Source organism: Daldinia decipiens (assembly GCF_022478715.1).
Source record: "Daldinia decipiens strain CBS 113046 unplaced genomic scaffold F4813scaffold_46, whole genome shotgun sequence".
Lineage (NCBI taxonomy): Eukaryota > Fungi > Ascomycota > Sordariomycetes > Xylariales > Hypoxylaceae > Daldinia > Daldinia decipiens.
In genome coordinates this window covers 154202-177609 of record NW_026054589.1, presented here as the reverse complement: position 1 = coordinate 177609, position 23408 = coordinate 154202, and the positions used below count along the sequence as shown (strand labels likewise).

General features: G+C 49.3%; 8 protein-coding genes across 8 annotated transcripts; 4 read left to right on the top strand and 4 right to left on the bottom strand.

Annotated features, from left to right (window-relative positions):
* Positions 1–703: 703 nt before the first annotated feature.
* F4813DRAFT_252566 (uncharacterized protein) lies at positions 704–5182 on the top strand. Its single transcript, XM_049240174.1, has 4 exons — positions 704–705; positions 800–965; positions 1152–1629; positions 1691–5182. The coding sequence occupies exons 2-4, from the start codon at positions 900–902 to the stop codon at positions 4930–4932; spliced, it is 3786 nt and encodes a 1261-aa protein (XP_049095534.1). The 5' UTR covers positions 704–705; positions 800–899; the 3' UTR covers positions 4933–5182.
* A 1418-nt stretch (positions 5183–6600) lies between these two features.
* On the bottom strand, positions 6601–8455 carry F4813DRAFT_374233 (NMD3-domain-containing protein). The gene has a single exon (XM_049244903.1). The coding sequence runs from the start codon at positions 8383–8385 to the stop codon at positions 6811–6813; it is 1575 nt and encodes a 524-aa protein (XP_049095533.1). The 5' UTR covers positions 8386–8455; the 3' UTR covers positions 6601–6810.
* A 255-nt stretch (positions 8456–8710) lies between these two features.
* On the bottom strand, positions 8711–10693 carry F4813DRAFT_383216 (uncharacterized protein; the record flags this gene model as incomplete). Its single annotated transcript, XM_049245915.1, has 1 exon — positions 8711–10693. One exon carries the CDS (start codon positions 10691–10693, stop codon positions 8711–8713), a length of 1983 nt encoding a protein of 660 aa, XP_049095532.1.
* Positions 10694–12449: 1756 nt separating this feature from the next.
* Positions 12450–13759, top strand: F4813DRAFT_393600 (TauD-domain-containing protein; the record flags this gene model as incomplete). Its single annotated transcript, XM_049247442.1, has 3 exons — positions 12450–12602; positions 12669–13401; positions 13503–13759. The coding sequence occupies 3 exons, from the start codon at positions 12450–12452 to the stop codon at positions 13757–13759; spliced, it is 1143 nt and encodes a 380-aa protein (XP_049095531.1).
* On the bottom strand, positions 13638–15152 carry F4813DRAFT_252536 (uncharacterized protein). Its single transcript, XM_049240173.1, has 2 exons — positions 14743–15152; positions 13638–14691 (listed from the first exon to the last, which is right to left on the bottom strand). The coding sequence occupies exons 1-2, from the start codon at positions 14991–14993 to the stop codon at positions 13806–13808; spliced, it is 1137 nt and encodes a 378-aa protein (XP_049095530.1). The 5' UTR covers positions 14994–15152; the 3' UTR covers positions 13638–13805.
* A 188-nt stretch (positions 15153–15340) lies between these two features.
* On the bottom strand, positions 15341–17848 carry F4813DRAFT_374226 (MFS general substrate transporter). Its single transcript, XM_049244902.1, has one exon. It carries the CDS (start codon positions 17277–17279, stop codon positions 15543–15545), a length of 1737 nt encoding a protein of 578 aa, XP_049095529.1. The 5' UTR covers positions 17280–17848; the 3' UTR covers positions 15341–15542.
* A 232-nt stretch (positions 17849–18080) lies between these two features.
* Positions 18081–19678, top strand: F4813DRAFT_374225 (uncharacterized protein). Its single transcript, XM_049244901.1, has 3 exons — positions 18081–18379; positions 18442–19142; positions 19196–19678. Exons 1-3 carry the CDS (start codon positions 18260–18262, stop codon positions 19434–19436), a joined length of 1062 nt encoding a protein of 353 aa, XP_049095528.1. The 5' UTR covers positions 18081–18259; the 3' UTR covers positions 19437–19678.
* A 782-nt stretch (positions 19679–20460) lies between these two features.
* On the top strand, positions 20461–22594 carry F4813DRAFT_252385 (PLP-dependent transferase). The gene is made up of 3 exons (XM_049240171.1): positions 20461–20897; positions 20967–21026; positions 21144–22594. Exons 1-3 carry the CDS (start codon positions 20715–20717, stop codon positions 22215–22217), a joined length of 1317 nt encoding a protein of 438 aa, XP_049095527.1. The 5' UTR covers positions 20461–20714; the 3' UTR covers positions 22218–22594.
* The last annotated feature ends 814 nt before the right edge of the window (positions 22595–23408 follow it).

The window sequence follows — 23408 nt, the reverse complement described above, 5'->3', positions numbered from 1 at the left end:
CCTCGGCAACAGTCATAATTTCAAATGACTACTCGATTTGCCTCCCGTCATCAATATAATTCTAGTTGTTACTCTTTATTTTTCAACTCTACCTACATATCCATTTCCTCCCGGATACTTTAACCCTCAAACTAACAACTCCCCAGGCAGTTCTATATTCCCATAAAAATAGGTACGTATTTCAACCAGGTTACCTACCTAGGTTAGGTTATATTTTTGTACATCTCTCTTGCAGCTGTCAAATCGGCTTCTGTCGGGTGTCGGGGAAGTGCTACCTAGGCATCCGCCAGTAGTTTCCTTGTATGATCGTTCAGCCCACTAGCCACATATCTCCACTTTCACCAGTTACATACCACACCTCACCGTCACCTGGCAGGCCTCGTTACGTACTGTTTCCGTTTTCCCAGCCGCGTTCAAACGTTCTGCCAGTCTTCCAATTCCTCGTACAGTCTCCACTCTTTTCTGCGCAAGCCCCAAAAGCTCGGGATCTTGTAAACTTTGACAACACGACGCTGAACAGTCGTTAGGACATTCTGAACCTTCAACCTGCAACAACCCACTTGTACTCCGAGGTATTGCGATATAATACGCTCTCACCATCCCCAAACAGAGAGCGAGGCTTTGTACTAACCTTACCGATCGCGTCTATTGCGAACGCGACGTATTAAACATTGCCTCTTTTTTTCCTACATTGCCGGTACCGAAGTGAGTAACTTAACAAACTTGACCCCGAATTTCTCAATCCGCAATTTGCCAAGTACGAAACCCTCGAACTGACCACCTCAAACTCGTCTGCCAGCCTCATTAATCCAACCCATCTCTTCGATCGAAAAGCGCAACGCAGCTGTTACCCTTCGATCGCGACGCAAACATTTACGTTCCACGACATCTCGAGTTGGATGATGGCGACTGAGCCAACCCTCAATAAGCCGGATGCATCTCTAACTGAACCCACCCTCGTAAGTGTATAGCCGTGTCGCCCTCCCTTCGTGATCCGATTGATACCCTTTCCTCCCCTCTCCCTCTTCTCCTCTCCTCTCTCCCCTTTCTTCTCCTTCCCGTTACCCTCTCTTCCCTTGCCTGCTAGTATTATGCGATTATTGAACTGCGCCGTTGTCGCAAATCACCTGCTCACGTGCATCCCATTATAGGCTCAGTCAGCTGTTGCAAGCAACGACACTCAGGATGCCAGCCATTCGAGTGCTACACTAAACGGTGTTTCCTCCGACGTCGAGAATAGGCAGATCGCAGAAATCGTCGACGAATTAGTGAACTCTGCTGAAGTTAGTGTGAGTGGTGGTTCGGATACGGAAACATCAAAGGCACGCCTCGGTGACAGAAACCATGCGCGTACATCTTCAAGTCTCAAGAAGCCCCAGAGCTTCAAGTCGGTTTCTGTAAATCGCACTTTTCTGGCCGCCAAATCTACTACGAATTCGACCTCCCGTCCCGATTCTTCTGCCAACTCCGCCTCTACTACGCCTCTGCCGACTCCAAGTGCCTCCGCTTCGCGTCTGAAGCTTGTTGCCAAATCCGGCAGCAGCTTAGGTGGTTCTACCAAGACTCTAAGTAGCAACGGTAAACCTGCCGCCGCCCCTGACCCAAATACTGTCTGGAATCGCAATAGACGTAAGTCATAGGAAGATATCTTAACTCGGTGATTTTTAACTCTTCCTGCTAACTTCCACAGCGGCTGCTCAACCTGAGCAAAAGAAGCTATCTGATGAGGAACTCATGCATAAATACGGCATCCACATGGCAGGCCGTTTAGGACCGGAGGATACTAAGGGTCAGTCGAACTGGGCGGATATCGATGATGACGAAGAGTGGGAACCCGAAACCATTACGTGGACCGACGGGACCAAGATCACCTTACCACCAGCCGATGAAATCGTACCAAGTCCCGTCACCGTCCACGCTACACTTAGCAAGGAACCAGCTCCCGCACCGCCCAAGTCAAAATCGCCTGCGCCGACCCCGAGCGCAATCGAGTCTCCCTCGGTCAGACCCGGTACCTTGGCCTCGGGCAAGAGCCTTGTGCTGAAAGGCGCTCCTGAGAAGCCTACTCTCGTTGCAAAACCACCTGCGCCACCAACACCTGCTAAATCGCCATGGGCACGCCTGCCACCTATAGAGAAAGTTCCTCCCGGGCAACCAGATTTATCCAGCCTTACATCGGTTTCGCGTCCTCCGGCACGGGATGCTGCTACTAAGAGCGCGACTCCCCCGCTAACTAAGGAGATTGCGGCAGACGACTTTAGTCGATCCGGTTTCCGAGAAGGTCATACAGGCAACCATAGCCAACTATTTAATTCGCACTCCGGTCGATACGAGCCGGTGACGGATCGTAGAGGATCCAGGAATGATGCTCATGGACGCCAGCCAGCTGTTCTCCAGCGTCCCCAATACCACGACCAGCAAGGCCCTGCGGAACCATCGGCTGCTTTTCAGACAAGCAGAACTAGTGCTCACGAAGTTCCATTTGGTCGCCGTCGCGGTTCTTCTAATGTTAGTGGTACGAGTGGCATTATGGCACATAGACCTGGAAAGCCATACGATATTCCGCCGCCTCCCGAGGTGATTCAGTCCCAAGCTGGCTCCGTTGTTGGGGCCGAGAGCCCTATTTCCACAACTTTCTCTCCGGTGAATAACCAGATTACGCCGCGGCCCCAGCCTAGTCATCCATACCAACCCCGTCCTTCCCCCGGTCAAACATATGCTACACCTCAATACAACCCGCCTAGTGCGGACGCACCATCCAACGAAGACGAATTTGCTATTCAAAGAAGAGTGATGCGTGAGCGTCGTGAGCAAGCCATTAAGCGTAGATTAGAACAAGAAGCTCGTGAAGAAGAGGCTCGCAAGGCCCGAATTGCCGAGAAGCTCAAGGCAATGGGCCCTCCGCCTGAACGCAAGAGCGCCAAAAAGGAAGGAAAGAACGAATCTTCTACACAATCCGCACATGCTGGACGGACAAGCATTCCCTTTACCTCGGAGGAAAAGCTCGAAGTGCCTTCCGAAGCTACAGCTGATTCTGCTGCCACAATGAATAAGTCCAAGTCCAATTCTGATCGCCAGGTCAACGGTGATGCTAAACATCCGGCTACGCAAACCGTTAATGCGCCGAAATCTCAGTCGGCACCATCATGGCCCGAGGCTCCGCAACATCCAGAACGTTTTACCTCGTGGGTTGGAAGTTCTCAAAACAGTTCTCGAAATGTCTGGGGTGCTCCCGGAAACGACCGTTCCCTTGGAAATGGCACGTTTAATCCTGACCTAGGAACCTTACCTGATGCCCACCCGGCTCCGATCACCGAACGTATCCATCGCCCGGCACCGATCGGTCCCCCCCGCTCTAACTCGCAGCAGCCCGTACGCCCCGAGACAATGTCTAGTAACCGGATACCTCCAATCGGCCCGCCCCGCGGCCGTTCTTCCAATATTCCCGAACAAGAGCTTTCAAGTTCATGGAATACTTTCACCTCCAACGTTCAAGAAGATGATCGCAGACGAGCGGCAGAGATGCAAGAGCTCATACATGGCCACGAGAAAAACCCAACCATTCCGATCAAAGACACCTGGCGTCCTAGAGGCAATATACAGGACACAAAGCGAGGTTCGGCTAACCCATTTACCAACCACAATGAGGCTCAACCAAGCGGTTCGTTCAACGGTTCTAGACATATCGGGAGAGACGAGCGACTTCGTCCCGATCTGTCTGCGGACGAGGTTGCCAAACGCAAAGGTCTTATGCCGTCCGATTTTGCTGCTCGAGATGCGGCTAGAGAGGCTGCCGTTAAAGAAGCAAACGGTATACGCCCCGAGTTTGGTAGGCAGCCCCCTGTCGGCCACACCGGACGAAATGTGCCTGGGCCCGCGACCCAACCCAGAAGCAGTTCTCGATTCTTCCCCTCAGCGCGGGACGCGCTCACACAAGATAACGGTGCTCAAGAGGAGGCGCGTACTAAGTCCCCAACCCCGCCCCCTCCAACCGCAGATGGCCACCCAGCATTTGATGGCGACGTCACTCGTCCGCATGTGGCTCTACCACCAGCTCGTCCGATAGTCAAGCTACCACCCCCGACCAATTCTGCAGCCCCTAGCCCTCTTGTACCATCTGCTAAGCCTGCACCGATTTCATTCGCTGCCGCCGCTGCCGCGCCCGTCCGGGGTAACGCACAAGCTACAGTTCCCCGTCCCTCTAGCAGAGGTAAGGGATATGCGGGAATCCCTCAAAAGCCGCACGAGATAGCATCTCAGGAGAATTGGCAGGATAAGATTAACAATCTAATGGGCAAGAAGCCGATCCATCAAGCGAAGTCTATGGCTATAGACTCTTCGAGCAAGATCGCGCTAGTGCATACCCATTCGTATGACCCTGCAACTGTTGCGCTACCTGGTCTCTCGTACTCGGTGAGCTCTATAGCTTCTGATGATAGTGACTACACTAGCAAGGAGATGGCGGAAGAGTGCTTTGGCGAGCAAGAGATGGGCTCGCTCCCGGCTGTCCGACTCCCTAACGAAGCACCGGATGCACTATGGCAAGCCGTCGAACCAAACTACGATCCTATACCCGTTAAACTACGAGTCGATCCCACAGGTGCCGAAGCTTTGAGATTCCTACCAGAAGTATCAAACGGCAAGAGCGTGATTAGAATTTCTACTCCCTTCATGTCGGAAGCAAAGACCGTTCTAGTGCCTTTTGTTAACAATAGGTCTACCAGTAACCCGCGTCGATCTGGACCTCGAGGAACCCCTCGTCGTTTATCAGGCCGCGGTGGGCAGCGCGGAGGAAGAGAGCATCCCGACCACGCCGGAGATCACGCCTCGTCACATTCCCCCGGCCGTCCATCCACCCGGAGCGGACGTGGGAGTTATAGGCCCCGAACCGAGAACTGGAGCAGACACACCCCGACTACCCCGGCGGCATAGTCGTAATTATCTCTCTAGAGTCAAATGATGGAACAAAGTACAACCTTTCCCGCTTAGCAGCTGCTCTCCTTAGGTTTGATCAGACTCAATCCATCCGCAGCACCCACCCAATTATGTCTCTTCGTATATTCGATTGCAACGCAGTGTTGCAAATTTCATCCATTCGTCGCAGCCGTACGGATAATCAGTGTATCCCTGGACGGCAGTATGTACAACTAAACTTTTCGACGCATCTCTTCTGGTGCGCACTTCTCGTATGACAGAAACTCCTGTGACCCTTTCCCATCGTGATGCCGCGACCCCGGGTTTCAGACTCGTTACGGATAAAGTAATAATGAAGTAGTCCGTTCGAAGCTCTGGTGTTCATCGTCAGGTCTCTATTTCAGCCCTGTTGTTGTTCCAAACTATATTCAGCAAGAACGCCCATGGAACTTTATTGTACGGGTCTGATACTTGATGGATCATGACTTTTCATATATGACATCGAACTTGCCGGATAATGGAACCTCGGGGCGTTGCCGGAATGAAGGATTTGGAAAAGGTTTCCCAACTACGGGCGACTAGATATGAGAGAAGACCTCTATACTACAAACTACAGACCAAACAGCCAATCTGTAAACAACGAATTGCGTACGGCATACCTGAAACGCGTGGATCGTGTACTGCCTTCTCTTTCCTGCTAGTACGAGTGAGGTTTTCAGGGCGATGTAGATAGGGCCGAATAGGAGAAGTCTTGTCTGTCAGCTTAGCCTGTCAGTCAAACCCTCCTTTTTCACTAACACGGATACGGAGAGAATGACGATGATGTCCTTGCATCACCGCTCGTTGCTATGCTAGCACTTTGGCAGCTATAAGTCCTTCTAATCGGAAAACGCACTAATAGAGAAATCTTTCTCCTCGCACTGAAGTTTTGGTGCTCTTGAGATATGACGTGAACAAAGTGAAATAGTGAGGACGGCGTGTACGTATGTGTGTAGGAGTGTTTAACTTTACCAGTTGACTATACAACTCGAGTTCAACCAGGTTATAGTCTTTTCGCCTATTGTGATTAGATTGTATAGGAGTGCTACCTAACCCAGATTATTTCTATCAAGGGGTGGTAAGACAAGTAGAATGTCATAGTCGCCAGTTTGAGCGTATTTGTAGCTCCGGTGTTTCTACTGGGTATAGGTAAGATCTTGATTTGTTGGGAAGTAACCCCTTCATCCACACTTAGTATATTATAAATATACGTAACTATCTAGAGAGTAAGAGAGTAACTATCGCTAAAGAGGAGACTACATACTTGTGTACTAGGAACATCAAGCCATACGGTGTGTGCGGCTATGTTTGGCCTGGGAATTCTGATATAGCGAGATAAGTATCTAAAGTAGGACTTATTATTCACCATTTTGAGTATAACTATACGATATAAAAGTGCTTCTTCTAAGAGGGGTAGTTATATTAAGATATTTGTCCACCGCCCTGGGTTAATCTCATATTAGCTTTTAAAAGCAAAAGGGATAAAACCGGTAAATTCGTAATTCTCCAAGCTGGCCTATTTCCTACGGCTTGTATTTCTCGATGTTCATAGAGAATCAATAAAGCGTTTAAATTGGAAATGGATAAGAGAAACTACGATATAATAGGTAGATGCGGCTTATATTCCATAAACATTCATTTGACATCTTAGACTTGATTTCATTTTATTTTTATTCTTTTCATATGTGGATTTAGACTAACTTCACTTGAGTCACAAACTCCGAATATGAAACGCGATCCCGTACCGTATGTAAGAAGCCACAACTACCAGCTATAGATTCATTCATCGCGAACTTATATCTCTATTTTCCGATCCTCCAACACCGAGTCAATAAACAGTCCTCCTTCACTCCCTCCCTACTGCTGATCCTCTATAGCAAGCTCATCAAAGTCCTCTAATAGCTCATTCATATCGACCCTGGGCACATCATCATCTCCTTCGTCGCCATCCTCCGCCGCCGTCGTCACACTCATCTCATCAGCCTGCTTCTTCCGAGCCGGCTGCTTGTACAGCTGTACGCCCTGCCTAAACTCCTCGTCTTCTTCGATATCCCGCAAGAACTGCTCGAATTCACGATCCTGTCGCTCTTGGTCGGTCTTGCGCGGTAGTAGCTCGCCCTCGTCCTTGGCCATGCGGCGGACCTTCCAGACGCGCTTGCGGTTGCGCCGGCGGTTCGGGTAGTGTTTCTTGACGACGACCACGTCGGGGATGCGCGACGCGTATACGTTGGATTCCTCGAGCGCCTCTAGCTGCGGGTTGTTGAAGTTGGTTCCGGTGAGCATATACCCGAGAACCGAGTCGCCAGCGTGCAGGAGCCCGCCGAGATGTGTGCGCGCGAAGTACGTCTTGTCATTGACGCCAAGGTCCGAGGCCCGCGCCAGCTGCGTCTCGGCGAGGATCCATTTCCCGCGCGTCGGCCCGATCGGTTCGCAGTCCATCACGATGAACTCGACTAGATCTTGAGAGTCTGCCAGCGCGGGGAAGGGGGTGCGCCAGAACACGGGCGCGCTGATGTCGGCGGTTTGGAGGGTGTTAGGGTCGAGCAAGTTGATAGAGGTACCGATGCGGTGGCATATAGCCAGCGGGGAGATATTGCCGATCTGCTTGGCGAGGGGGATAGGTAACGCAACTAGGTCATCTTTGCAGATGGGTATTAACTCGACGGAGAAGGTGAATTTGTATGATTTCTTCGCAGTGTGGGAATCTTGTGAGATGAGTTCCTGGGACTTCTTGACTCGGACGGGTACGACCGAGTTTAAGAAGTCGACAAACTTCTCGGCTTGATTTCTTGCCGCAAAGTAGAAATCGATGCCGTCTCTGGCTTCTTTGATATTGATAGTTTCACGGTGGGCGCCGTGCTTTAAGATAAGCTGCTCGAGGTAGAGGAATGTTCGCTTATGCAGCACCTTCTGGCGCACTTGTACGCTTGCTCGCCAAACGTTGGCCGTATATGACTTGGCGCACTCTGGGCACTGCTGATATGCGACAACGTACACTACCTCCAAGGCCTGCTGCATAACTCGGTCGTCTGCTACGGCAGCTTGAACCACAAGCTTCACCCTTACTCGTCTCGAGTGGGGTTCTGTCCATATGAAGCTGGCGTCGATTATCCTCGTTCGGTTAAGACTTAATTTCTTTAGACAGAGGGCTAAAAGTTCGCGTGATTCGGGCGGGGCTGTTACCCAGCTGGACGGTGGCTGAAGCCATCGATCGCAGTCTCGGCAGAAATGGAGGGTGGCTTCGCGCTGAATGCCTTGTGAGATGTCTTTTGTGAGTTTGAAGCAATCGTAACATTTGGCGTCGATAGCCGTTGTACCATCTATAGGAGCGCCGCAGTCGCAACAAAAGATGGTAGCAGTAATTGGAGCATTCTCTAAGCCTTGCTGAGGCGCTATAGAAATAGGAACATCTACATCTATATCCATCGACATGTTGGCGATCTATTCGGTTGTATGCCTATGTGATGGTTGATGATATTGGTAACTTTTAAGTGATGGTGGGGGTTTTGGATAAGGAAAAATGTGGTTTAGGTAAAGATGTAATTGCCCCTCGATTGATAAGCAGGGACTTGTGGGTTATCGTATCGCCACTAGTTACATACACTACCTATGTATGTAGTAGAGCATTATACCTTTAAGCGGTAAATAGTAATCGGTATATGCAGCTAAGTGATTTATCGTAATAAACATCAATACAATTTATAAAATCCATTGCGCTTCGTTTATTTTAAATCTACCAGGTACAACATATTTTCAACTATCGGCCCCCGTAAAGGGAGTCAACTTCAACGTTTCTCCCCCTTTGCATAACTAACTCGTCCATACTCGGAGCAACGTTGACGAAACCTGCCCTGGCACCATTCCGGAATTTAGTTTTTGTTTCCGCAGCCGCTTTACTCATCTCCGAGAGGTCCATAACAGGTCTACTTGGATCCTCTTGGTACGCTCGCTGTCCGAATCCATAGTACAATAACGGCAGTAAGGATGATTTCCACACCGGCTGTTTATGGTCGCGTAGGTTTTGCGTTATCATAGCAATCAAGATCACAACCGTAGCAACGACTAAGATCGTTGGCATCAGGAGCCATTGCCACTGGAACTGAGTGCACACCGTCATCTCGTTGACCAGCCCTGTTACCGTCTTTTGGGTTCCCCAGTCATAGATATCCGAGCCTGTCGTACGGAACTTATTGGTAACGGCCGTGGAGAACTGGTCAAAGGCCATGTTTAGCGTCTCGAAGCTTGCCTCGTCATTTCTATAAAAGCTGGAAAGCCACCACTTCGAATCGCACGATACGAATTGACCCTGTCGGCTGTTGTACGTGCATATGCCCTTGAACAAGTCTTCGCTCGTGAACTTGTTTAGAGCAGACCAGTACGGATAGCCCATCTTGTACATGCAGTCGTCTGGTGCGGTATAGTTTGTCCCGTCGATGTTGATACCCGTGAATACCCTCCCTTCTTTTTCAAGGACCGTCGAGAAATTGGATAGATCATACGACTGGCCATCAAGGAAGCACGGACTCTGAAGCGTGGTCCAATTCATGGTAGGATAAATCTCTCCTTGAGTTATATTCGCCTCTACCCAGTTAGTACGCGCGGGCTCCGTCGAGACAATCTTCTCCGAAAGCACACCTTTCATCATGGTGGCATCGTAATTCTTCAGGCACGGGTAGAGAGTGCACGAAGTCGCTACGATACCTGTCGGTCCGCTGTATCCATGGGTAATGGGACAATCGAGTTTGTCCCCGTCTTTCGAACACGTCGCTTTTGTGAGCGCTAAGACGGTCACATTGAGTAGACTTTCAGGACACACCGACTCGAATTCGGGAGTGAAGAGGGATGCTGCCCATTGGAGCAAGCCGTTGTCCACGTTCAGATACGCCTGGTCTGTATCCGGGCTCACCCACATACCGGTAGTAGGAAGAGTATAATTATCGTACCCGCCGGTCCTGTTGGTTGCTATTCTCTTAATGAATGAAGTGGTATCGATACACGAGCTACACAAGCCTATAGAAGCGTGCGTGATACCGTTGTGGCTTGTGAAGGTGCAATTTCCAGTAGGGCAGGTCGGTACAATAGCGGTATCATTGCCCATCGGATTGACGATTCCATTGACTAGCGCTCCCTTCGTGTCGATTGACAATTCCCAACGTCCGGGCGCGGTTCTATAATAGGTTTCGTTCCCAGGAAGGTACTGGGCCACGGGCAATGACGCGTTTACTTCGGTATGTGTCCGAAGACATGCGACAGACTTGACGGTTTGCTGGGTAAACGGGCCTATCCCGAGAGATAGAATGGTAATAAGAGCGCCGACTATGCCTAGCATACTTCCAGGGGCGACAAATAGTAAGCTCAGGGAACCGAATATAGAGCGGCTTGCTTCGTCGAAATACTGTAGGTGGCTCAACGGTCGCGGTCGGGAGAACCAGGTCCATTTTGTCTGGCTAATGACTTCGGCGACGCCTACAAGCATTGCTGCTCGCATAACGGTAGAGATCAAGGCGATGAGAGTGTTCAGATTAATACTGAACGGCCATTCTGGCACCTCGTGTCCGTCGAAGTGGGATAGAATCGAGTAAGTAGCCGCTATCGAACCTATTGCAACAAATATCGAACCAATCTCCCAAGGCCAAAATCGGAAAACATGATGTTGACGAGTGTTTATAACTTCTGATGGTAAGAAGTGCTCAGGCAATTCGTCCCCCTCCCTCTTGGTACCGGAAGGATAGGCGTCCATGTCTATCCTATCATGAGAGCTGAACTTAGGTGTAGATGGCCGCTCTTGAAGAGACTCATATTTGCGGTGCGAGATCCTGTCGTTTGCCATTTCAAGATGGCCGTCGATGATGCCTACCTAGGTATGTAGGGTGTGTTGTTGTAGTCAACCTTTGAGAATTGTTTACCGGTCCCACCTAGCGGTATTCAACGTGACGCATGTTGAGCTAATGGGTAAATACACGAGATAAGATTAAGACTCGCGATGATTTGGACGTCGAATTCGCGATTACCGCAGCCCATGCATAAGCCGTATAAGCAAGCAAGCATCTATTTAGACCTCATCTATTTAGACCTACCTTGGCTGCTTGGCCAGGGGCAAACCTATGAGGACCCGCCGAGCTAGACATCTTCACGGTATAGTATCTCGCTAGCCTTTAATAAATAACCAATCATCTATTCTCTTCGTCGGATTCGCCCCAGCGCGCCATGATTAGGGATGAGGTCTCCTTGTTCAGCCCTATGCATTGGGCATTGGGTATTCAGTATCAAGTCTTCATCAGACCCAAATATCTGAATGGTAAGGACGAGCTGTGCCGCGCTCCTTAGCTAAATGTAAGCGCTCGGCCAGTCCGAGGCAATGTGTTATGCGAAATAGAAGTATGCACCTGAATTACAGCTCTGCTTATACTATGTATACCGTATACGACATACGCTCCTCCATGTATATAAGCGCCACTATGTAAGACAGGATTTTAGATTTGAAGATCGTGATGAGATAAGCTTAACCTAGTTAAATAGTATAAAGAGACCGTGTAAAGGGGCAAGTGTTAATAGCCGCCTATTTCTAGATGGTCAAGGTAGAGTATTAAGACAATATAGATACCTAGGTATTTTATTAAATTATTATTGACTAAAAGGTCCCCGGACTTTGCGCTCGACCTCATCATCCCCCGCACGCGAAATATTCCGTTACCGCTGCCGCTCCCCCGGGAACCCCCGGCTGTCTCCAACGGACTTCGGAACTCGTACCGATGGCGGGGACATGTCTGGATCCGAACCCGAGCTCACTTCTCGCAAGAATAAGTCAACGACTGGCTAGTTGGCCGCAAGACTAAGCCCTATCGCAATACTCCTTAAGATGGCGTCTTCCTCCGCCTAGACGGATATTCCTCGCCGCAGAACGAGGATGGATATAAACACTAATAAATCAAATATAAGTCTGCCAAGCGATACGATATCGCGTTACACATTGATTTTGGCAATACATACTATGTCTGTCTTCGTTAGGCAAGGCAAAGCAAGGCTAGGTTAGAGCAGGGAGGGGAGATTGCAAAACAGCCAGACGAAATGACGTGATCGAACTTGGCGATAGCAACATCATGCGCGTTCTCCAAGCGCGGGGTCGAATTCTCGCCCCCCCCCCAAAGCCAGACAGAACCGCCTAAAGCTCCGATCGGAATCTGATAAGTCGAGATCAGGGAGGGTGTGGGCAACCGTGGGATGGGGACGTTGTGGGATACTTGAGGATATGAGACTTCCTATTGGAACGGGAGATGGGTTGCGTGATACTGTCCCTGCGAGCACATCAGTTCATTAGTTCTAGCTTGGTGTGGTCGAGTACACTACGGGGATTATATATATATTTACTTAAGGTAGCTAGCTGTACCTAGGACCTGATAGATCTGCTCTGCTCTGGTTTCCTAGTACATAGTAGTGATATATAGAGAAATCCAAAGCTAGATAGGTTAGGTATCTAACATATCCAATTCGCAACTATGGCTCCCTCTGCTACTTCCACCGTTACCGAGACTCCGGCTCTGCCGCAGCATCTAAAGACGACTCGATTCTTCGGCGCGTATAAGGAGATTGCTCCCTTAAAGTACGATAAGGAGGTCGAGGAGGGTAGGACGGGACTTAGGGCCGCAAAGGTAAACTAACCCTATTTTTGAGTCTCTAACCTCTGACATAGATCGATGCTGATTCTCCTCCTGTAGTACCCTAACTACTTGCCAACGTGGAACCCCGAGCAAAAGTACGAGCCTCTAAAGCCCTTTGAGCACTACGAGCACGGCAAAGACGCCGACACCACATACCCCGACCTCCTCCCAGCGAGCGCCAAAATCGTCGACCTGACGCCCACCATCGGATCCGAAATCCGCGGCATCCAACTAAGCTCTCTTAACGACGCCGGCAAGGACCAGCTCGCCCGCTACGTAGCCGAGAGGAAAGTCGTCGCCTTCCGCGACCAGGACTTCGCCGACCTGCCCATCGACAAGGCCCTCGAGTTCGGCGGCTACTTTGGCCGTCACCACATCCACCCGACCTCCGGCTCGCCTGAAGGCCACCCGGAGATCCACCTCGTGCACCGCGGGGAGGGAGACAAGGGCTATGCCGAGTTTTTCGAGAATACCGTCAGCTCTGTGGCCTGGCACTCGGACGTATCGTACGAGCAGCAGCCGCCTGGAACGACCTTCCTGTACATTCTTGACAAGCCCGAAACTGGTGGCGATACTTTGTTTGTGAATGCTGCAGAGGCGTATAACCGTCTGAGCCCGCTGTTCCAGGAGCGTCTGCACGGCCTGAAGGCTACTCACTCTGGGATCGAGCAAGCCAACGCTTCAAGCGCAAGAGGCGGCATCAGAAGACGAGAGCCCGTTGTAAACGCACACCCCATCGTGCGAACACACCCGGCAACCGGCGAGAAAGCGCTCTACGTGAACCCCCAATGTAAGTCCCTCCTGTGCCTATTCCCCTCCTCCCACCCCCTAATACCACGCCACACCCACTTAAAAGCATCCACTAATCATAACCAACCAACCAACCAACAGTCACCCGCAGCATCGTCGGTCTCAAGAAGGAAGAATCCGACGCGATCCTCAAATTCCTATACGACCACCTGGCCTACGGCGCCGACTTCCAGGCGCGCGTCAAGTGGGAAGAGGGCACCGTCGTCGTCTGGGATAACCGTGTGACGCAGCACTCGGCGCTGCACGACTGGAAGACCGGGCAGCGCAGGCATTTGGCGCGTATTACGCCGCAGGCGGAACAGCCGTTCCAGACGCCTTTTGAGTCTGAGTCGTTGTGATTGTTGCTGTACTGTATATATACTAGGTACCTATAACTTGGGTAGTCTAGAGAAAGCCTGGAATGATATCATCTGTTGTTGACGACTGTGCTTTGTTTGACGCTGCTTGCTTTCTTTGCTCCCGGTTGCGCTTGCGGTCTTCTTGGCGTTGCTTGAGGCGGCTTAGGAAGTCTCCGTTGCCGTCGGCCTCGGAGGAGGATGAGGATGCGGCCTCTGTAGTGGTCTTGGCCTCTGGTTGCTGGATGATGGGGTGGATATTCTCTGAGCGGCGTAGGGGGTGGTTGTTACTTGTAGTACTTGGGACTTGCCTTGGCTTTGGGAGTTGAGCCATAGATGGTAGGGGTTTCTTAACCGAGTTCGTAGACATCTTAGTAGAAGGGCCGTCTAGGTCTTCATCGTCGTCACTTTCTGTTTCACTATCCTGCTGCGGCGTCGATTTAGGTATAGGTCTACTACCAGTAATATCTTTACGAATTGGATGAGAAGTAGGAAATAACCGTCCGGACTTGGCTGTGCTAAAACCAGCGGCAGCACGAGTCGTAGTCACCACCTTGGTCAACTTATCAAGGCGAGCCGCTTTCTTTCTTGGGCTCTCCATGAGTCCGTGCAAAGACGCGGAACGCCACAGGTCACTTTCACTCGCGGTAGAGTCATCATTCCGATTTATGTCGGCCCTCGCCTTTCTCGTTGCTGCTTTCTGCTTCTCGAGACGAGCCTTGCGTTCTTGCTTCTGCTTGACCAGGTCGGTCATCTGCCCAACCACTGGTCTCGAGATATCCCTGATGGTATCCGCATTTTGAGACTTAGATGCTGCTTTTAGACGATGATACTCGGCTGCATGAAGATGGGCCGTGAACTGCTGGGCCGTCGATAAGAATTCATCTTCTACCATGCGATATAAGTCGTCATGGTCAAGACCCTCAATCATATAGCTAAATATGAAGTTAGACGAGTTCATGATCGGTGACGATGAGTGCACGTACCTTTCGGGTAGTGGCTTTAGAGAAGGCGGTGACGATCCAAGTTGAGGTGTAATTTTAGGTGCCGGGGATGCAGGTACAGAGTGGGAGCTCTTCACCCTTTTAGCAGGAGTAGGTGAAGCTGTGGCTTGCTTATCGTCATCGTCAGTATTCTCGCGCTTTGCTTTTTGCTGGCTAATAGGAGTCGACGTTAGTGATCGTGGAGTGCTAATCGAGCCTATTTCGACTCTTTTCCACGGTAATTTACGCGTCATATCCAAGATACGAAGTATCGATTACATTTTCAAGGATTATGAAATTGTGCTTCACAAAGTTGATTGTTTAAGAAAACAAGGATAGGTTCGGGCCTTTAGAAGAGATTCAGATGAACATCTTGATAGCGGGGCGACGAACTTAGTATATCTATATATCCGTAAATATTCATATAAACGGTAAACGGTCTCTGACGTCTGTTCAACTTGAACTTCCCCTATTTGCCTTGGCTTCGGAGTTTTTGATACAACTTTTTCTTTGGTTTACTTCAAGTTCAGTACATGGTCTCATATATAGCCAGCTTCTTCTTTGCATCTTTACCTTGTGTAACATAATCACCAAATGCCGGTGAGACAGAAGAAATTATCCTTAATAAATAAGCTCTTGACACGTAAGATTCTCACGTTCTAAGATTAATTTACCATTTTTTTCCTAAAGAAATTCTATCGTGTTCTAAATTAGGATCCCACCAAGAACATAGCCCGTATGAATTTTTAACCCATGCTCTTATATGGAAGTTCATAGTCTAACTTGGATAATGTCAACAAGGATCAACCGGACGAAGCTTGTGACTCTCCAAGGACACCACTATTCTGCTCAGCTGCAACGCTTTCCTTCTCTTTAGCTTCTATCTCCTTTTTCTCTACGGCTTGCCTCATCCTCTCTACGCGTTCTTCTCTCCACTTAGGCCCATACTTCTGAATAACCCAAAGAGCAGGAGAGAACGACGTAAATATAAAGGCGATAAACGTGTAAGTCCATCCTCTTCCCCAGGCGTCGATTATGTATTGTATTACTGCCGTTGCTACGGCACCAGACAAGCATCGGCACAGGTTATTCGCAGCAGTCACCGTTGCCGGGGCTCCGGGGTAAAGATCGACAATCAAAACGTTTATGATCTGGAAAGGACCGGTGACACATATCCCGATAAAGAAGGATAGTACGAGAGGAACAGCTACGTGGACCTCGTAATGCAGTGCCCAGCCGAAGCCGATATATACTAAAGCCCCAATAATAACTAGCGGGTAAACCAGTTGGAGACGGGCTTTCTCGATGGGAAATCCTTTGAGATCGTTTCCGCGTTTCCGGTCAATGTTGACGCCTAACTTTTTGGCTATACGTCGAAAATTCCAGTCTATCATATAACCATTACAGATTGACGAAACTGTAGTTGCTCCACCAATCGGCAAATAACACAACCCTAACTGGATGTCGTTGTAGTGGTAAATATCGGCAAACTGAGAAGCGAGAGTGGACGTGACGATCATGAAGCCTATATAGAGAGAAGCGTTGTAGAACAAGATCATGGCCATGTCCTTATTACCTACAATAGTAAGAGTGTTGAACGGATTGGGGAGCTGGAGCTTCTGTTTCACCTGGCCGGTTGGTCGGTTTCGGGCCTCGCGTCTGAATCGGATGTAGTCAAGAAGTGTCATATTCCAACCCTGTGGTGGAATAGATCCGTTCCCTACCACCTTTCTCCCCGTTTCCGGGACCGCCAATACGTAGGGAACCATCCATACAACGGCGAGAATGCATAAGAACCAGAATATAGCTGGCCATCCAAGGTATTGGGATAGCAACCCGCCAATAATTGGACCGAGGGCAGGTCCTATCGTCAAACCTGCCCCGACGATGCCCATATATTTCCCCCGTTCGGAGGTTGGGGCGATATCCGCAACCACGGCATAAACGAGGGCGAGCGTACCGCTACTCCCACTACTCTGCAGCATCCGGAGGACAAGCAACGCAGCGTAATTCCGCTGCAGGGCCAAACCGATATTGGCGCCAAGGTAAATAGTGAAAGCAATAATGAAGGCCGGCCGTCTTCCGGCGACGTCGGCAAAATCGCCGAAGAAAGTAGGCGCCAAGCCCTGGAAGATCATATAAGTCGTCAACGTCAGATTGATCTGTGCAACGGTGACCCCGAGGTCTCGCGATAGGGCTGGGATGGCTGGAAAATAGATGTTCGCCGTAATGGGCGATATGAAAGCCGAGATACAGTTCATAAAAACTAACCATCGTATCATGGAGGGCGAAAAGACACTATAAGGTGGGCCGCTAGACACTCGCGAGAGCGTTTCGAGGTCTCGAGGTTCGCCTTCTTCTTCGGCACCATCTTCAGAGCCGGGAATGTCCTCGTCATCGTCCGTGTCTCCTGATTGGGCATGGTCACTACTTTGGCGAAGCGTCTGGGATGTTAATTCCTCTTCTTTGAAAGGGCGATCTCGTGTCTCATCATGATGATCTTTTGATGTTGTCGTCGGTGGTTTCTCACTGTCATTCATTGCCACGATATCACGATTCGATTACATCAACATAACCAGCGGCGGTGAGAATAGGGTAGAAGGACTTTTGCAAGACCGGACTCGTACCCATTACCTACCTCTTATCCTCCCCCTTTCGGCGGTCCCTAACAAGGTTCAGTATACGGAAAGTGGATATTGCTGCATGGTAAGTGGCTATCTAAGGTTTCCCTAATGGTTATTCCCGCAGTTTTCTACGGCGGTTACTCCCCATCGGTGTTATTCCCGTGAAAATTTAAGGCAGGTGGTTGCTCCAATAAGCAGTGCTATCATTGCCGGATTTCATTTTCTCAATGTTGGGGGGGTTGAGACGGCAAAGTCTTAACCGATTTACGGAACTCGAAAAAACGGGCAGTAAATTTAACTGCGAAGTCGGGATGGTGGGCGATAACGTCGAATATATATTGTGTTAGGGAATATATTTAAAGTCGCCTTATGTAGCTAACCGTGGAAATACGACTCTGTTCGTCAGTAACTATTTATTAATTGTTAAACGTTTAACAATAGCAGGAGCCTCATTTGATAGTGAATTCAGCATTATTCTTTTCCTTGGGTTAGGTACTTGACGCAGGCTAAAGCCGGGTCGGTAGTTGAAGGCTGGGCAATTCTAGAATCGGAATACCTAATATCGGTACAAAATCGGGTCATCAACTCGATTCCAGGGCATTGGGTCAAACACAGTTGCACCTGCTGTACTTCGAACTGCGCCTCATTGCTACCTACCTCTAAATAATAAAAGCCACATTCAATACAAGCCACGTCGGCATCAACTCTGCTTTTTTACCGACCAACAGATAGCATCATTATGTGCATTATCGGGAATTGTACATTGAATTGAACAGGTTGCCAGCTTCTGCCACAATAGACTGTTAGACTGTTCGCAATCTGAAAAGAGCTGGAAATGCTCAACGCTACAATAATAAGCATGTCGTATTGCTAAACTTCCACACCTTTCAGTACTCATGATGACCGACCTCACTCCCGTTTTCAATGGTTTCCTTAAGCAACATGAAGCTTCTATTACAAAACGAAGCTTTAGCTTGGACAGCTTGGACGATTTTTTGAAGGAGGCCTATAGAATAGCAAGTACTCGCGCTTGAACACACATATACCCTATAAACTTGTTATTAACCAGAGACTTCAGAATTCACACATAGCTTCACTCCACGCCGACCTTAGGAATATAAGACAATCGTATCTCTCAACTGCCCAACCGCGAAAGACCTTGATCCGATCGGCGCACTCAGACAAACAATCGAGGCCGCTTTCGGATCGAGAGCGCGAGGAGATAGATGCCAATGCGAAGAAAATGCTACGCGAGCTCAATGCGAGCATCCGCCGCCTCGAAGATGTCGAGAAAGCACGATCGGAAATCGAGTCTAGGATAATTGAGAAGAAATTCGCTCGCGGTCCAGGCGCGTTAGGAGCATGGGCGGCAGGTGGCGCATCAATTAGCAAACCACCCGAACACGTTAAAGCCGAAGAACAAGTGAAGACCATTCGCAATCACCGAGATAGCGTATTGTGGCTTTTACGGCACCGACTCCAAGAATGCGTCAAGACACAACAAGATATGATGGAGATACGGTTAATGAGAGAAATGGAGAAGAGTAGGAGCGTGCTGGCTAAGTCACGAAAACAAGATATTCCCCTGGGCGCGTTAGCGAGTGTGCAAGAGGCGGGAAGTCCAGCGGAGTCAAAGAGGAGGGCAAGTCAGGCATTGCCTCCCGACGAGGCACCGACCTACGCCCCTACAGGAGATTTAACTACGGAACAAATACAAATGTTCGAGAAGGACAACCAAGATATGCTCAAACATTACGAGAGCACATTAGATCAAGTCAGGTAAGTTTGATTGCGTGATAGAGGTGGTTGAGCGTAGTTAACATGGACTTTAGGACTGCAGAAAAGTCACTGCTTGAAATATCAGAGCTCCAAACGCAACTCATAGACACGTTAACGACACAATCGGCGGGTATTGAGCAGCTGGTGGCTGATTCGGAAAAGACAACCGAGAATATAGGGGGAGCTAACAGACAGCTCGGGGAAGCAACGCGGAAAGCAAGCCCAGCCAGGTACACATTTTTTGCAACTTGCGGCTTATGCGCATTTTTGATAGTATGGGATTTAGTTATATAAGACTACCTATCTTATATGCGGATGGATGTTGTGATAAAGTAATGTACGACAAGAAAAAGCATGTGAAGAGGCTGAAGGTTATAGAAGAAATCACATGCCGAGTTATTCTATAGTCTAGTCAATAACACCTAGTCGAACTACTCCTTGGGTTGACTTGAAGGCTCTTGGCATCATCTAACTGATGCAAAATCAATGTGATTAAAGCTACTATAGGTGCGCAAGCAGAAATGGCAGGTTCAATATTAGGAGATGAGTCTAGGAAAGGAAGCTCTAATTAAAGAATACCTAAAGAGTAGATCCCATGCCGAGCTTACATAAAAGGATTCGGCCTACTCGAACCGACCCGTATTTGGCCGTGACTTGTGATGGGTCCGGTGACCTTGGCCGATGACGACAATACTGAGTTTCCCGTATAAGTCAGGCAACCTGTTACGGATGCGGGACCTCGGTCGAAGGAGAGCGAATTGAAACTTTTTAGCCTTGGGTTTCTAGCCGGATCAGCTATATTGAACGTGAAACTACCTAGGTATAATTGTGTACCTAAGGTTAGTAGATTCCTATAAAATATAAAATAAAGATGCACGCACTAGCAAGTAGATCTATCTATTAATCAAAAGTCTTTGTTATGTCATTTAAGACATTTAATACATTTAATACATTTAGGACTAGCGACCTCTTTCCAACTCCGGCTTCAGCTCCAATTTGTTTTCCTTAGAACCTCTCTTCCCTACTACCTGCCTATAGTTACTACCTTAACTTTAAAATTTTAACCCATCGTGACTTCCATCCTCTGTTCCTTCTATCCGACTTACTCAATCAGGTATACCCAATGTAAGTACATACATACATACATACATACATACATGTACTTTGCAGTTTCCCGTTCTCCCCGCCGCTAAACCTCTGACGTACATCCTTAGCTTGGCCCGTTTGAACCCCGCCATATCTGCTGTTCCCCTCCGACTGGACGCCTAGAACCTCTTCCTCGTTCTATTATTATTCAATACCAAGGTACGCCTACGTGAGAGTGGCACCGAATTGGACCATTCTTCATGCAGCAGACCTACTAACGCCTACTAACGGACCTATAACATCCACCGCGTTTCATATCCATCAGCCCACTGTGACAAACTTCCCCCAAGCAACTTCAGGCGACCGCCCCTCCCCCGGTGTCCTGCGCTCCCTGCTATATTGCAACCTTGCGACCTTGCGACCTTGCAACCTTACGCATCTGCATTAACACATTTATATATCTCTATTTTCCTCCCTCTCAAGAACATGCCTTTTGACCCATCCTACCACGGTCAATCAGTATCCAGAGTCAAAAGCTTAGCCAAACAAATGTCGCCACCATCAGCAACCAGCTTCACGGCTGATGTCGTTCCTCAAGCTCCGGAGGATCCTCTGTTCGGACTCGTGAGAGCTTTCCGAGCTGATGAAGATCCCAGCAAAGTAGATCTGGTATGTCTCACCGCATCTCGCCCCTCCTCTGCTACTTTGATGAGATATTATTGCTAACTAGTAACTAAGAGTATCGGTGTTTATCGTGACGATAATGCTAAGCCTTGGATCTTATCAGTAGTAAAGAAGGTATTGTCTTTTCTTTGTAAACTGCCTATCTCATACCTCCCAAGCTCCTATATTGGCTCATATTAATGACTTATACTATATATGAAATATTGATTACTTACTCCCCTTTCGAAATAGGCAGACGATATTCTCCATGACGATCCCGAGCTAAACCACGAATATGCCCCTATTTCTGGTATTGCCTCTTTCACTAGCAAAGCCGCCGAGTTGATCCTCGGTGGTGCCGATTCTCCCGCTGTTAAGGAGAAGCGTGTTACATCTTTCCAGACCATCTCAGGCACCGGTGCCGTGCATCTGGGAGCTCTCTTCCTTGCCAAGTTTTACCAAGGAAATAAGAAGGTCTATCTTTCTGACCCTACGTGGGCAAACCACCACCAAATCTTTACCAATGTTGGCCTCCCTATCGCCAGCTACCCCTATTTCTCCAAGGAGACACGAGGACTTGACTTTGAGGGTATGAAGTCCGCCTTGCTCGGTGCTCCAGAACGATCAGTTGTTCTGCTGCACGCTTGCGCACACAACCCTACTGGTGTCGACCCTACCCTCGAGCAATGGAAGGAGATTGCGGAGGTGATTCGCCTAAAGAACCACTTCCCCTTCTTCGACTCCGCATACCAAGGCTTTGCGTCGGGTGACCTGCTGCGTGACAATGCGGCCGTCCGATACTTTGTCGAACAGGGCTTCGAGTTCGTCGTAGCACAGAGTTTCGCCAAGAATTTCGGTCTATACGGTGAGCGAGCCGGTTGCTTCCACGTGGTGACTGCTCCCGCATCGGATGCAGAGGCTACCATCACTCGAATCGCATCTCAGTTATCTATTCTACAGCGATCCGAGATTTCAAATCCTCCGCTATACGGCGCGCGTATCGCCAGCATCGTCCTCAATGACCCAAAGCTCTTTTCTGAGTGGGAGGAGAACTTGAAGACTATGTCCGGCCGCATCATGTCTATGCGCAAGGCTTTGCGGTCGAAGATAGAAGAGCTAGATACCCCGGGCACCTGGAACCACATCACAGATCAGATTGGCATGTTCAGCTTTACCGGCCTATCTGAAACCCAAGTTCAGAAGATCCGCTCTGATTATCACATCTACATGACGAAGAACGGTCGTATAAGTATGGCTGGCCTGAACACGCGGAACGTCGAGTACGTTGCCAAGGCGATTAACGCCATCGTTCGGGACGTCAAGTAGGCGGGGATGCTTATGTTGAGTGGTAGGATATGGTGAATCTACTTGACTTTCGGTGTTCGGTCATGGGAAACAAAAACATAAATCGGACTAGAGTATTATGTCTCTCTCCTCATTAGGTAATCTATTACTGGGTTCGCCCCTTGTTTTAGGGGCTGACGACTAGAATCGGGATATGATGATTGCGATAGATTTATGAACTGCGTGCTTTACTTGATAGTAAGTACTAAGAGAACTGATTTGATTGCGACTTGTGTCTAGAGACGTCACTTACTTTTGCATGGCTCCTAGTAGTTGAGGGTTTGGCAGCACGACTATATTCGACCTTGTGTTATACATAGGTCTTGTTCCTCAAGCTTTTTACGAGAGGCAGAAAAAGGTTAGGGTTAGGCCACGAAGTCGCCTTACACGAAGATCGCCGAATGACTGATTATATCCAACAGTTTTCTAGGTGTAGCAATCCATCCATCTTTCCATATCAGATGCTCAGCTCTGCGTAGCCAGTTCACAAACCCCAGATCTCCTGAGCTTCCAAAGCTAGGCGAGCAGGTATAATTCTCCTACCTATTACTTATTTGTTCCTTAGTCGTGCCCGAAGCCTCGCACAATGTCACCGAAGGTCTGACTCACAGCCTTGCGACGATATTCCACATGACACGGTGTACGGTGGCAGAAGGCTCGGCTCGGGTGAATTATGGCCCTCTGGTCTTTTTGTAGGTGAGGTGCGTACCTATCTACCTAAAGTATGAAAAGGGAATGAATACGACGTTGGAAGCGATTGGTTTGTTGCCGTCCCGCTGGCCGACTTGTCAGACGGCAGGACGCGTAAGTCGGACTCGAGGACGTGGCACCACGTCGGAAGGTCGCGGTGCCCCGGTGCCACCTCGCGTGCGACGGCCCGGGCCATCAGCCTCGCTTGCGGGTTGTTTGCTTCGTCGCGTAGGGAGGCTTAGGTGGGACGTATCGGTGGAGGGCTTCGTCTGCCTGGCAGGGCAGAGGCTACTTGTTTCCCCGCGGCGCGGGGCTCCCGATGGTTTGTTGCACGATATGGTTGATGTAGGTAAATAGGGCCTAGGCGTTTAGGGGGCACGAAAATGCTGGCATGGCGTGGTACTGTGGGAGTGTTGGATGGTTTCTGTAATTCGTTCGAGAGGGTCAGGGGAACTTTTTGTCTTGGTCGCATGTTTGGGAGGA